The sequence below is a fragment of the Emiliania huxleyi genome (genome assembly GCF_000372725.1).
Source record: "Emiliania huxleyi CCMP1516 unplaced genomic scaffold EMIHUscaffold_62, whole genome shotgun sequence".
Lineage (NCBI taxonomy): Eukaryota > Haptophyta > Isochrysidales > Noelaerhabdaceae > Emiliania > Emiliania huxleyi.
The window spans coordinates 396,435-408,298 of NW_005197351.1; the positions used below are offsets into that span (position 1 = coordinate 396,435).

General features: G+C 66.0%; 3 protein-coding genes across 3 annotated transcripts in view; 1 reads left to right on the top strand and 2 right to left on the bottom strand.

The window, feature by feature from the left end:
* Positions 1–473: 473 nt before the first annotated feature.
* EMIHUDRAFT_465077 (hypothetical protein) lies at positions 474–2,059 on the top strand (the record flags this gene model as incomplete). Its single annotated transcript, XM_005763750.1, has 4 exons — positions 474–1,036; positions 1,219–1,666; positions 1,737–1,802; positions 1,832–2,059. 4 exons carry the CDS (start codon positions 474–476, stop codon positions 2,057–2,059), a joined length of 1,305 nt encoding a protein of 434 aa, XP_005763807.1.
* Positions 2,060–3,019: 960 nt separating this feature from the next.
* On the bottom strand, positions 3,020–3,787 carry EMIHUDRAFT_214724 (hypothetical protein; the record flags this gene model as incomplete). The annotated part of the gene is made up of 1 exon (XM_005763751.1): positions 3,020–3,787. The coding sequence occupies one exon, from the start codon at positions 3,785–3,787 to the stop codon at positions 3,020–3,022; it is 768 nt and encodes a 255-aa protein (XP_005763808.1).
* A 6,237-nt stretch (positions 3,788–10,024) lies between these two features.
* EMIHUDRAFT_452454 (hypothetical protein) overlaps positions 10,025–11,864 on the bottom strand; it is a gene marked incomplete at both ends in the record, with an annotated part of 2,131 nt that continues 291 nt past the window's right edge. The window contains 6 exons of the mRNA XM_005763752.1: positions 10,025–10,349; positions 10,599–10,688; positions 11,030–11,127; positions 11,206–11,394; positions 11,518–11,715; positions 11,794–11,835. Coding sequence (XP_005763809.1) covers positions 10,025–10,349; positions 10,599–10,688; positions 11,030–11,127; positions 11,206–11,394; positions 11,518–11,715; positions 11,794–11,835 — 942 coding nt within the window. The remainder of the gene's footprint in view (positions 10,350–10,598; positions 10,689–11,029; positions 11,128–11,205; positions 11,395–11,517; positions 11,716–11,793; positions 11,836–11,864) is intronic.

The window sequence follows — 11,864 nt, forward strand, 5'->3', positions numbered from 1 at the left end:
GGGGGGGCGGTTTTGTCTCAAAGAGCGATCTGAGACGCTGTTCACAGCCTTGTTTTTCAGAAGAAAATACGTTTTGTGCGTTGGTCTGTGAGAGGTTGAGGTGCGAGCCCTGGAGGCCCTGGGGATTCACAGCACAAGCTTGTGCAGCGAAAAGCAGGCGTGCGGCAAGCGGAGCTCCCCACCGGCACGCGTGCGGGAGCGCCCCGACTCCGTCTGCCAGGTTGCGCTCGAAACGCGCAGCGAGGGAGACTCTCTCCCTCAGACAGCTGGACTGCGCCTTGGCCCCGAGGACGCGCGTAGACTATTATTAAAGCAAGCGGCGACTTGATCCTACCCACGGAACGTCGCCGCAAAGCATTTTATCTCCTGCGTTCGCGTTTGGGCGGCCATCGCAACACTCCCTAGCTCTGAAGGTCCCGGGCGCGGACAACAAGCTGGAGAACTTCCTCCTCACCGTGTTGAGCTGCAACGAGATGACAGCGGCTTTGCGAGTCAATGTGCTCTGGAAGTACATCTTCTCCGAGCCGGCGCGCTGGCTCACCGGCAAGGCCGGCGAGCTCGGCTGGGGGCTCGATGACTCGAGCGAGCTGCTCGACGCCATCTACGACATTATGCAGGCCGTCGCCGCGGACGGCCGCCGGCTGCTCGACCCGGCCTACGACCCCTTCGCCTCCTTCGCGGCCAAGTACCCGGAGTTCGCGGCGTGGCGCGCGGCGCACGCGAAGGAGGAGCTCAAGGCGGCGGACGGCACGTCCTACCCGATCCACGCGATGGTGCTGGCAGAGGCGCGCGAGCCGACGCGCGCGGGCAACATCCAATGCGAGGCACGCGTCATCACGCTCGCCGAGGAGATGGCCGAGGCGGCGCTGTTCGCGATGCGCGACCCGCGGCGCTCGATCTCGAGCATGCTGGTGTCGCAGGGGGGCAAGTTCGCCGTCGGCGCTGATCCGGGCCGCAACGCTGCGACGGCCGGCGCGCACGCGACCAACGACCGCGTCGAGTCGAACTTCGGCTGCCTCGACATCCTCATGCGGATGTGGCGGCACGCGACAGTTGTGACGGTGTCGGGGATGGCGCAGCAGATGCGGATGCACGACTTCGACCGGCCGCCCAACACCCTACACGACCGACGCAAGCGAAAGCACGCGGCGCCGGGCCACTGGACTCGGCCAAGGCGCTGCACGACGGGAAGCCGGTGCCGAACTACCCGCACGGCAGGCCTAAGCCGGAGGCGCAGCAGCTCGAGTACCTGCGCTACCAGATTGAGATGCGCGTGCTCGGCCTCGGCTGGAGCGAGTACGCGACTCGCTGGTCGTCCGCGGCCGACTCTAGGATCGGCACCGTCGCGCACCTGACCAAGCTGCTCGAGGAGCTCATCAAGGGGGAGACGGCGCGCAAGCGCTTTCCTGCGGACAGCGTATCGGGGCTGCCGACGGAGGCGGCGCCCCCGCAGCTGGCAGCGGGCGGCTCGACGCAGCTTGGCACTCTCGACGCCGACGCGGTGGAGGTGCGGTCTACGACACGATTCAACTCGGACGAGCTAAAGCGGAAGGCCGAGGCAGAGGTGGAGCGGCGCATTGCGGCGGGCATCTCCGATGATACGGAGTGGAGGCAGCCGGAGAAGGCTCCCGCCTTCGACTCGGCGCTTGTCGGCAAGCGGCTCGAGGTGTGCCGTCGTAGTCGTGTAGAGTAGTCCGGTCGGGACACACGCTCACACTGTGCCGCCGCGCCCTCAGGTACTCTGGAAGTACGCCGACAAGGACACGAACCAGCCGCACATGATCTGGTCGACGGGGCGCGTCGTCCGGGTCGCCGACGGGCTCTCTGACAGGAGGTCGAGGTCTTGCCGGCCGGCGCTGTGCTCTGGGCTTGGGACGCGGACCCGGAGTTCGACGAGGCAGCGGGCGAGCAATGGCTGTTCCTGCTGCCAAAGAAGTGGAACCCGAAGACGCACAAGCAGGTGTACAGCTGGCGGTATGACCCTCGCGAGCTCGGCGCCGTGGAGGCGCCCACGGCCGACCCTCGGCGCCGCCAGTGCCGCCGGGACACGGAGCAGTGAGAATTTTGAGTGTGTTTGTCGGGACGCTGTGTCAGTACTAGACCATGTTAGACTCTTAGTGATATACCATTGCAATCCCCAGCAGCTGTACTCCCAGCGCCAGTGTTCGTTTGTGCCCGAGGCGACTTTCTGAAAATCACCATATCCCGCCCCCCTACGCGACGGACTTTACTGGGCTGGGTTTTTCGTTGTGGGGTTGGCACTCCCATCGACCCTCATGACCTCCTGCGGTCTCTGAGATGGACACCAGTAGGTGTGGGACCATAGCCAGGGTACACTCGAAGGCTGGGTAAGCAGTAGAGGTCGATACTCGACGCGTCCCACATGGTCTGTGTCGCTGTCGGCACGCTGTCGACAGGACGTCGAGCGACACCGGTGGCAGTGCCACCCAGGAGTGGTCGGGCGGTCTCCCGTCATGAGAGAGCCACCATGTGATCCGTATGATGATTCCTGACAACCGCCTCAGTCAACTTTCGTCACAGTTCCCGCTCTGAGAGGAGCTGCGGGTCAGTTCGACAGCTGGAGCTGTGTCGCCGGCGTGCAGCGGCCTGCCTCCGGAGGTGCCTCTGAGGTGGACATTTTTTGGTCACCGCGAGAGAACGCGTTCGAATTTTTACTCCGGAACTTCAACTCTGCACGCGCACCGGCCAGGGCTACAATAGTGCCAGTGAGGCGGAGGCGCGAGTCGGAAGGCCGCGACCGTCAAGTGTTCCCTCCATTTACCTACAATCGCTGTGAACCCAGCCACGTAGAGACTACTCCTTGCTCTGTATGTCCCTACGGCATATTAAGATGCCGATAAATGCCTCAAGAGCCGAGTGGGGGCCGGAAAGCCCAACACTCCCACGCCAGGAAGCATCGCAACACAAAGAGCTACGTGAAACGTTTTCGCGCTGCGCTCTCCTTGGTTGGCTCCGACCACGCCACGGCGGGCGCTGTCGCCGGTCATGCATCGCGCACCTACAGCTCCGAGGGTGAGCCTGCTCGCGACCCCGACCTCCCGCCCCGGTCGCACACGCAGACGATGTCCAGGTCTGCGTAGCGCTCGCAGCGGTAGCCGAGCGGCGCAAGCAGGTCCTTCGCCGGGTCGCCCAGCTTTGCCCACGGGTGAGAGTCGGCAACCTTCCGACCGTTGGCCTTCGTGGGCACGTCCTCGTACGCCAACACGGGGCACTCGCGTCTCAGCGTCTGCATCAGCCCCATCAGCACGTGGTACTCGTACCCTTGCGTGTCCACCTTGATCAGGGCGACGCGCTCCGTGGACGGAATGATCGAGTCGAGCGGCACGATCGCGACCGTCTCGCGCGCGCGGCCGCCGTGCCTGAGGTTGCGCACCGCCTTGCGCGCCTCGTTGCCGAACCTCACGTTCTGGGAGAGGAGGCTGGACGAGTCGGCCGCGAGGTGCAGCTCGGCGAGGTGCGGCTTGCTACCAGCGCACAGGTGCACGAGCGTCGCGTTGGCGGCGATGTTGCCCAGCAGCTCGAAGTACGCGCTCGACAGGCACTCGAAGGCGATCACGCGGCGCCCAGCGTTGAGGGCCACGGTCGACTCGCAGCCGCCGTTCGCGCCAACATCGATGGCGACGCCCGGACGGTCGCGCGCGAGCTCCAGGAGGTGGCCCATGAGCGGACACTTGGCATCGGGTGTATACGGAAGCGCCGCCGCTTGGCGAAGGAGTGACAGAAGGAGCCCGAAGAGGAACAGCGGGCGTCCCGACGAGCTCGGCATCGCTGGTCGGCGCACGCCGTGGGCCGACGAGTCTGAGGAGGGGAGGGTGTCCGACTTGTAGCTGGCCTCACCCATATCTTACACTTCTTACCCTCTGCCCCCCCTCCTGCGACCCCCCAGGCTGATGGAGTAGTCACAGATAAGCCGGATGAAGATTCTGCCCCACACAGCCCCTTACCCCTTCACCCTCGCCTCGCTGCTTGGCCGGGCGAGTTATTTCTTTTTTTAGTGGCCATTCGGCACCCAGGGGCCTCCTCACCCATATCTTACCCTCTGCCCCCCCCTCCTGCGACCCCCCAGGCTAGATGTAGTCACAGATAGCCCCACACAGCCCCTTACCCCTTCACCCTCGCCTCGCTGCTTGGTGTTTCTGAACACGTAGACGACCACGCTGTGGGGGTTGTGTTATAGGAGTAGGAGTGGGGTGCAGGTTGTGCTCACCCACGGCACCGGGCCGGTGCTTGCACTTTGAATGCCGTGGGGCTCCTGCCCGTGTCCGGGCGTGGAGATGCGAGGGTCGCCCCCCCTTGCCCCACCACTTTGTGTGTGTGGAGACGTTTACCTTACCTTACCTTACCTTACTCTACCTTACCTTACGTCACAAAATCGTCGACACATGAGTCTCTTTTCATGCTTCAAGAAACACACCTCACCTGCAGCGCCCCTCCGTTGCCTTGCATCAGCTCACGAGCACGCACGTGGCGGATGAGCGCGTTGCGCAGAGCGGCCTCCCCGCTCTCACTGTGCTTACCGCGCCCGGTCACGACGACGCACCGCCCCTGCACAGGCAGCACAGGCACGACCAGCTCGTCGAACTCTTCCCGCACCTCGACGATGCGCAAGCCGTGGAGGTCAACACAGAGGTCCGACAGCCCCATGCCCAGCTCCTCGGCATTGAGGTGCGCAAAGATGCTGCTCGCCGCTGCATTCTCCTGCGCCGCTCGGAGCCGCTGCTGCAGCACCCACGCCGCGCCACGAATCTTCACCACGCGGGGGAGACTGCGCCCGGCCCGAGTCGCTCGTCGCGTTGGCTGAGGGCCGCCTGAAGCTTCTCCAGCTCCTCCAGCCCTCTGGAGCGCGACGACGGGTCGCCTCGCCTCGAGACAGATCTCCTGCTTGCGCGGCGATTCGAGGCCGCCACTCGCCCGCTCCGTCGCTGCATCCGCGTGCCGCGACAGCATCTCAAAGAGCTCCTCCTCGACAGCCGTCCGTCGAGTTGAGGCGGCGGTGCGCTAGCATCGTCGGCACGGCGTCAGCGAGGCCGGGCACGACGCGGACGAGGTGGCCTGCTTGACGCGCTCACGCGGCGCGCGCGCCATCCACTCGCAGCGGGAGAGCTCGCGCCGACATCAACGTGGCGGCCGATGGAAGCCGCGGAGTGCCAGGGATCGGGGAGTGGTCCTTGCGCGCGCCGCGAGAGGTCGGTCTGGCGTCCCTCGAAGAGCGGGGGGAGTCGCGGGAACATTGGACGGCCGGCGAGGAGCACGAGCGCCCGGCCCTGCGAGCGCCCGGCCCTGCGAGCGCCCGCGGCCGAGACGTGCGCTCTGCGGTCGCGCCGTGCCACTCTCGCCAAGCAGCGCGCGCGCCGCGCACCTCTCCCTCCCTCCCTCCCTCACGAATTGGCTTCATCTCTGCCGTTTCGGCTGAGCATCGTGCCGAGCGCCCGAGCCTGCTCGGGGTCGTCCGACAGCACAGCCTCGCGGAGGGCCGACCGGAGCGCGCTAACGTCGGAAGCGTTCGCCGCCGCCGGGCAGCTGCGAAGCTCCGCGCCGCCCGACTTGAGCAGCGCCTCCATCTGGTCCATGACTGCCTTCTCCTTGCGGCGGAGCATCTGCGCGCCCTTCTGCGTGTGCGCCTTCATCGACTGCAGCTTGAGCAGCTGCTCTCGGAGCTTGCCGTGCTCGGCGAGATTCTGTTTGACCCTGTCCTGCGCTTGCTCGATCGAGTCGAACTCGCAGCCCATCGCTTCCAGCCGTTCGGCGTGTCCACTCGCCTCGTCGCCGTCCGGCGCGATCGGCGCGGCGCCGCGCCGCGAGCGCCTTGAGCTCCCGCTCGCGTTCGCGCGGGCCGGCAGCGGCAGCGGCAGCGGCAGCGGCGGAGGCGGAGGCGGAGGCGCGTCCGAGCGCCCGGGCGGCGCGAGCTCCGCGGGCGGGTACAGCCGCTCAGGCGAACACATCGGAGGCTGGTCTCTGGTGACAAGACACACTGGCACAACGGCTCAAAAGAATTTTAAGGGCGCAGTCCGGGTTTTGCGAGACGGGTGTCGTCCCGCAAGATGGCATCACGCTCGCACCTGCCGACCGCCGCCACGGCGGCGAGACGCCTTCTCCGCCACCGCGGCGCCGGCCACAGGCCAGCGCTAGGCAGCTGCCGGCCACACTGGGCCGGATTTGCCGGCACTCGTCGCCGCACACTCCTACGTCCACGCCGCTGTGACGTCTGGCGACGAGGCGCCGGCCGCCAAGCTTCATCGCCAACGTGGTCGCTCGCTGGTCCTCTCGGCTCGGACACGCGTCGGCCCAGCTCACACGAGCTCCAGACAGCCACCAGTCGCCACGCGCAAAGCGTACGGGTCGCCGGCTCCCTGTTGTGCTCTCACGCTGGCCGGCGTAAAACTGTACTGGCAGTTGTCATGCCGTACCCGTCGCGTTTCGAAAGGGAGCCCTCAATCGACGCGTCTACACGCACCGTGCCACCGCTCTCCACAACTGCTACCGTGGACATCAAGCTCCTCGACTCGATCTGCGGCTACGACGGCGCTCTAGCTGCTGGCTCTCGCGGGTGTCTGGCGACCCGCTCAGGCTTGCGAAACGGCCGGCCGCGGCGACGTGTTTCGAGCTCGCTGGCCTTCTCCGCGCGGCTGGGCCCGCCCCTAGTCGGGGCCGACCCGCCCAGTCACTGGGCAGCGCGTGCGCCGTCATCCTGGACGACGGTGTGCTGGTGCATCCGGGAGGCTCCGCGGGGCTGCTCTAGGGCCTCTAGCAGCCTCGGGAGGGTCGAAAATCGAAGCCGGAGCGGCGGACCACGGAAGCTCCACGGACGGTGAGGCGGGCTGTGGTTGGCCCCCCCTGACCGGGTGAGGGAGTGGCGCCCCGGGAGTGCCGCTCCGGCGACGTCTGTGGCCTCCACGGTACCGTGACCGCGGTGCTCGCTCTCGCGGCCGTCTCACGACCCGCTCGAGACGAAAACCGGAGCGGACGGTGCGACGAACCGCGAGTGGGATGGTCTTCTCCGCGCGGCTGGGCCCGCCCCTAGTCGGGGCCGACCCGCCCAGTCACTGGGCAGCGCGTGCGCCGGCGTTCTGGACGACGGTGTGCTGGTGCATCCGGGAGGCTCCGCGGGGCTGCTCTAGCAGCCTCGGGAGGGTCGAAAATCGAAGCCGGAGCGGCGGACCACGGAAGCTCCACGGACGGTGAGGCGGGCTGTGGTTGGCCCCCCCTGACCGGGTGAGGGAGTGGCGCCCCGGGAGTGCCGCTCCGGCGACGTCTGTGGCCTCCACGGTACCGTGACCGCGCCGGCCTCGCTCGGGAGGCTCTTTCGGAGCCGTCGGCCTCCGAAACCGTCGCGTTGCTGCGCCTGGACGGCTTCGATGCTCGCCAAACCCGTCGGCACCGTTCATATACACATGAATTGTGAGTGAACGCTCATTTTAGCCCCCCGCTACCCGGTTGCACTCGTGCGACGTAGCGGGGGGCCACAACTACGTTTACGAAAACATAAGTAGTCCCGCGAGGTGTGAATTGGCCGCCCCAGTAGCCCCCATTTCCACTGGGGACGCTTTTCGTGGCAAACCCAAAGTTGCGCTGCGCGCGAAGCCGCTTTTGAAAGCGCGAAACCAATCTCGTCCTATACTCCGGCACGCCGAAAGTGGAGCTAAAAAGTCGTCCTTGACTTCTCAGCGCCCTGACGGCCCGCCGATGGCAGACCCGACTCCCTCCATCCGCATGGCGCCGCCCGATGGTGCCGGTAACCCTATTCCGGAGCGGTTTCTCCTAGGGTTAGCGCCGAAAAAGCCGGCTCCCTTAGCTCCGGCTAGGGCTAAGGGGCCTCCGAAGCCGACCCGAGGAAGGGCCGACTTAAGGGTTAGTATAGCGGGCCGATAAGGCTGCCCACACCCGCGAGGATGGCTGTGTGTTTGCCTCCCCGACTCGGACGGCCGCCTCAGAGGGCGGGAGTGCTTCCTATCGCCCTCTCACCCGCGGGTGATGGCCGAGTCCACGGAGCCGCACGCTGCCTCTCCTTCGACGCAAGGCTCCGACTTCTATAGAGAAAACCCCATCTGCACCAGCGTTTTAAAGTGAAATCGTCAAGAGAAATCGATGCCCCGGGCTGGGCTTTGGGGTAGGCAGCCACCTTTTTGAAGGTGAGGCGTATCTGCCGACCTGTGAAGACGCTTTACTTGCGAGCAGTGCGAGGACCAGATGGCGCGAGGGCACCGCAACATGGCTAAGGAGGCAGGGAAGCTTCTGCTCCAAGACGGCCGCTCAGGACCGCAAAATGGTGTTCCTGAAGGTTGTGTCAGTCGGGCTGGCCAGTCCCCGGGGCCTGACGGTCCAATGTTTCCCTCAAGAGTACTTCTCCCCTACCCCACCCTTCCACTTTAGATGTGTCGGACCATACCTCCCACCGGCCCCACCGGCTTTTCGTCGCCCATGCTCGGTCTCGACTTGAGTGCCGCTCGACTGGCCGATGAAGAGCGACCCGTAGCTACGACGCGCACTTGTCGTCCTCCCTCCTCGCCACATGACGGCCGCCCCCCGACACCAACAGTCGCGCTCCGCACGCCTTCGAGGTCAGCTGCGGCCGAGCGACGATCGGCTCGTCTCCGATCGCTGGGCGCGTTTACTCTCCGCCGTCACCCGCCTGCCGATCTCCTGTCCGCCTCGCCGCGCGCGGGCCGCTCGCCTGCTCGCCACCGCCGCCGCGCGTCCCCGCGCCGCCACGCTTCCCTGCACCTGACGGCGCTCGAGCTGCGCAGACGGCGCGCTCTGGCAGAGCAGCGGCCGCCCAGGCGGTCGCTGCTCCGCCCCGTCCGAATCCGTCCGCCCGCGCGTGCTGCTGCCGCCGCCGCCGCCGCTCCACCCGGTGCCCGTGTGTGTGTCGTGAGAGTTGCTTTGTGTATGTGTATTACATCGAACATCGTATGTGTGTGGACTTTTATATGTCACACTTGAGCCTCTATCTATGATTAGTAGACCGGTGCTCGGGTTTGGATGGTAGCGGGGGGCCCCGCCGGAGGCTGGTTACTGATTCTGATAGCTTACTGAAATGTTCCCGGATTCTAGTTTCGATCTAGTCCTCACGGACACAAAACTTAGGCCTCCTAGCACGGAGAAGCGACTAAGAGTCGCCGATATGCGAGTAAGCTATCAGAAAAATACGCCCGGAATCACAATTGATCCCGTCGACAAGGCGCCCCAATCGCGGAGAACTGGCGCGTGGAGGCGAGCATCGACGCCTCGACGGTTGCTCTTCAGAGGTCGTAAACAGGCGCCTGGAAAAGGAGAGAACGCGAGACTGATCACGCGCGCGGAAAAGCCCGAGGGGCGAATCTAAAGTGCCGAGGCGCTTGCTAATCACCCCAGCTAGGGCCACGGAGGCGCTCGCGGCAGGTCTCCGCGCGCGCGCTGGCCGGTGGCAGCTGATCTCGGGCGGCGGGCGGCGGGAATGGGCTCGGGCGGCACCTTTTGCCCTCAAAAGTCGTTCGAGAGTACCGGGTCGCGGCGGGAACGCGCCCATCCGCTCGATGGGTGTCAGGAGTCGATCGCCTGCGCCAGGAGCGAGCACGGGAGTCGTCGCGATGGGAGTCGTAGCGGCGTGGCGCTCGGCTTCGAGAGAGCGACGTGGGCGCGGCGGCGCGGGCGGCCGGTGGGGCGCGTGAGGTCCGCACCTTCGCGACGGGCAGGCTCGATACGGCCGCTGGCCGGGGCGGCCGCTCGACCGGCCGCCGCGGTCGTTCCGGCGGCGGCGTCGGCGTCGGCGTCGCGAGCGAACTGGCTCGCATTCGACGAGCGACCCTCTTCACAGCCTTGTTATTGAGAAGTACTATCACCGGCACACCGGCACACCAAGCTCGCGCCAGTTCGCACCTGTGTCGAGCCTGTCTGCTGTGAGAGAGAGTTCTTTTGTTTAAATTCTGTCCAATCGCGTGTCCAAGGTAATAAGCTAGTACTATCACACCTTCACAGCCTTGTTATCACCAAGCTAGTACTATCACCGGCACACCACCGGAGCCGCCTAAGCGACTCCGTTAAGAACGGCAATGCACTTAGCTCCGTGCACAATGCCGCTGTCCCCGCACGCTAGCTCGTTCACCGTCTGCCACGCCACGGCGGTGTGGAGGACGACAGACAAGCGCTGCATCTGCAGCCCGTGCCAGTTCTTGGTGGTCCATGTGACCTCATCGAGGTGCTGAGCGTGCGAAAGTTTGTTACTCAGCTGGTCCGCCGCCTGCCGAAGAATTCTGCGGACGCCGTCCCCGAAGCCGCCGAACGTCTCGAAGTCGAGCAAACGCATGTAGTGCTGCCGGAAAATGCTGAAGAGAGAGTGGTTTCGAGCAGCCCTCGAAGCAAATCGTGGATATGACATGGCTGATGGGCAACTCTTAGCATTCTTGGTTGCTACACATGGATCACACGGATCGTGGTCCGCGATTTTCACGTCGGTAAAAGAGCCGGTGCTGCCTGTTCCCCCCTTCCACCATCTGTGCTCGAAGCTTGAAGGCGCCGTTGGCGTCGGACTGGAAACGCAACCGTTAGCAGCAACCAAGCAAGGCAGCAGTAGTAGACAAAGGCCAGAGCGCAGTCCTGACATGTTGAAGTATTCTGCACAGCACGTCGCCCCCTTTCCGCTCGCCGCGGTCGGCCAGGAGGCGCCGCAGGCGATGGCGAGGAGGATAGGCCTTCGAGCAGGTACGCGCACACGGTACGCCGACCTCGTACTGCGAGGGAAGCGGCAGCGACCGAGGAGGCGATGGTGAAGTGGGCTGCCGGCATGCCGGAGATGGCGACGCGGGCCTGCGCGAGGGCGAGGAGAAGGGTGGAGGCAGGCGGGAAGGCGGGCGGGCGGAGGGGAGGGGACGATCTGGAGGGGGGAAAGGGGGGGGTGGGGGGAGGGAGGGGCGAGGGCGCCGCGGCCGGCACCTCCTCCGGACACGGCCCGCCGCCCTTCATGAGAGCTGAGAGCCCGTCATCGATGCGGGGACGAGCCCGAAGAGCGCCGCGTAGGGCTTCTCGCGCACACATGGCCGGGTCCAACGCCGGGTCGACTGGAGCGGCGATGACGGCGGTCGGGTCGATGTCGAGGACGGGCCGAGACGTGACAGTGACAGCGCGAACGCCCTGTGCCGCCGGGGAGCCGGTGCGTCATTGAAGTGCTTGAATGGGAGGCACCCACGGGGCGGTAACGCAGCGGCGCACCGCACTCTCGTCCGCGATGTCCGTGTAGCACTCGGTGGTCGCCTGCGACAAGCCGCCGCGGTGCGGTTGTAGGCCTTCGAGCAGGTACGCGCACACGGTACGCCGACCTCGTACTGCGAGGGAAGCGGCAGCGACCGAGGAGGCGATGGTGAAGTGGGCTGCCGGCATGCCGGAGATGGCGACGCGGGCCTGCGCGAGGGCGAGGAGAAGGGTGGAGGCAGGCGGGAAGGCGGGCGGGCGGAGGGGGGGGGACGATCTGTAGGGGGAAAGGGGGGGGGAGGGAGGGAGGGGCGAGGGCGCTGCGGCCGGCACCTTCTCCGGACACGGCCCGCCGCCCTTCATGAGAGCTGAGAGCCCGTCCTCGATGCGGGGACGAGCCCGAAGAGCGCCGCGTAGGGCTTCTCGCGCACACATGGCCGGGTCGAACGCTGGGTCGACTCGAGCGGCGATGACGGCGGTCGGGTCGATGTCGAGGACGGGCCGAGACGTGACAGTGACAGCGCGAACGCCCTGTGCCGCCGGGGAGCCGGTGCGTCATTCAAGTGCTTGAATGGGAGGCACCCACGGGGCGGTAACGCAGCGGCGCACCGCACTCTCGTCCGCGATGTCCGTGTAGCACTCGGTGGTCGCCTGCGACAAGCCGCCGCGGTGCGGTTGTA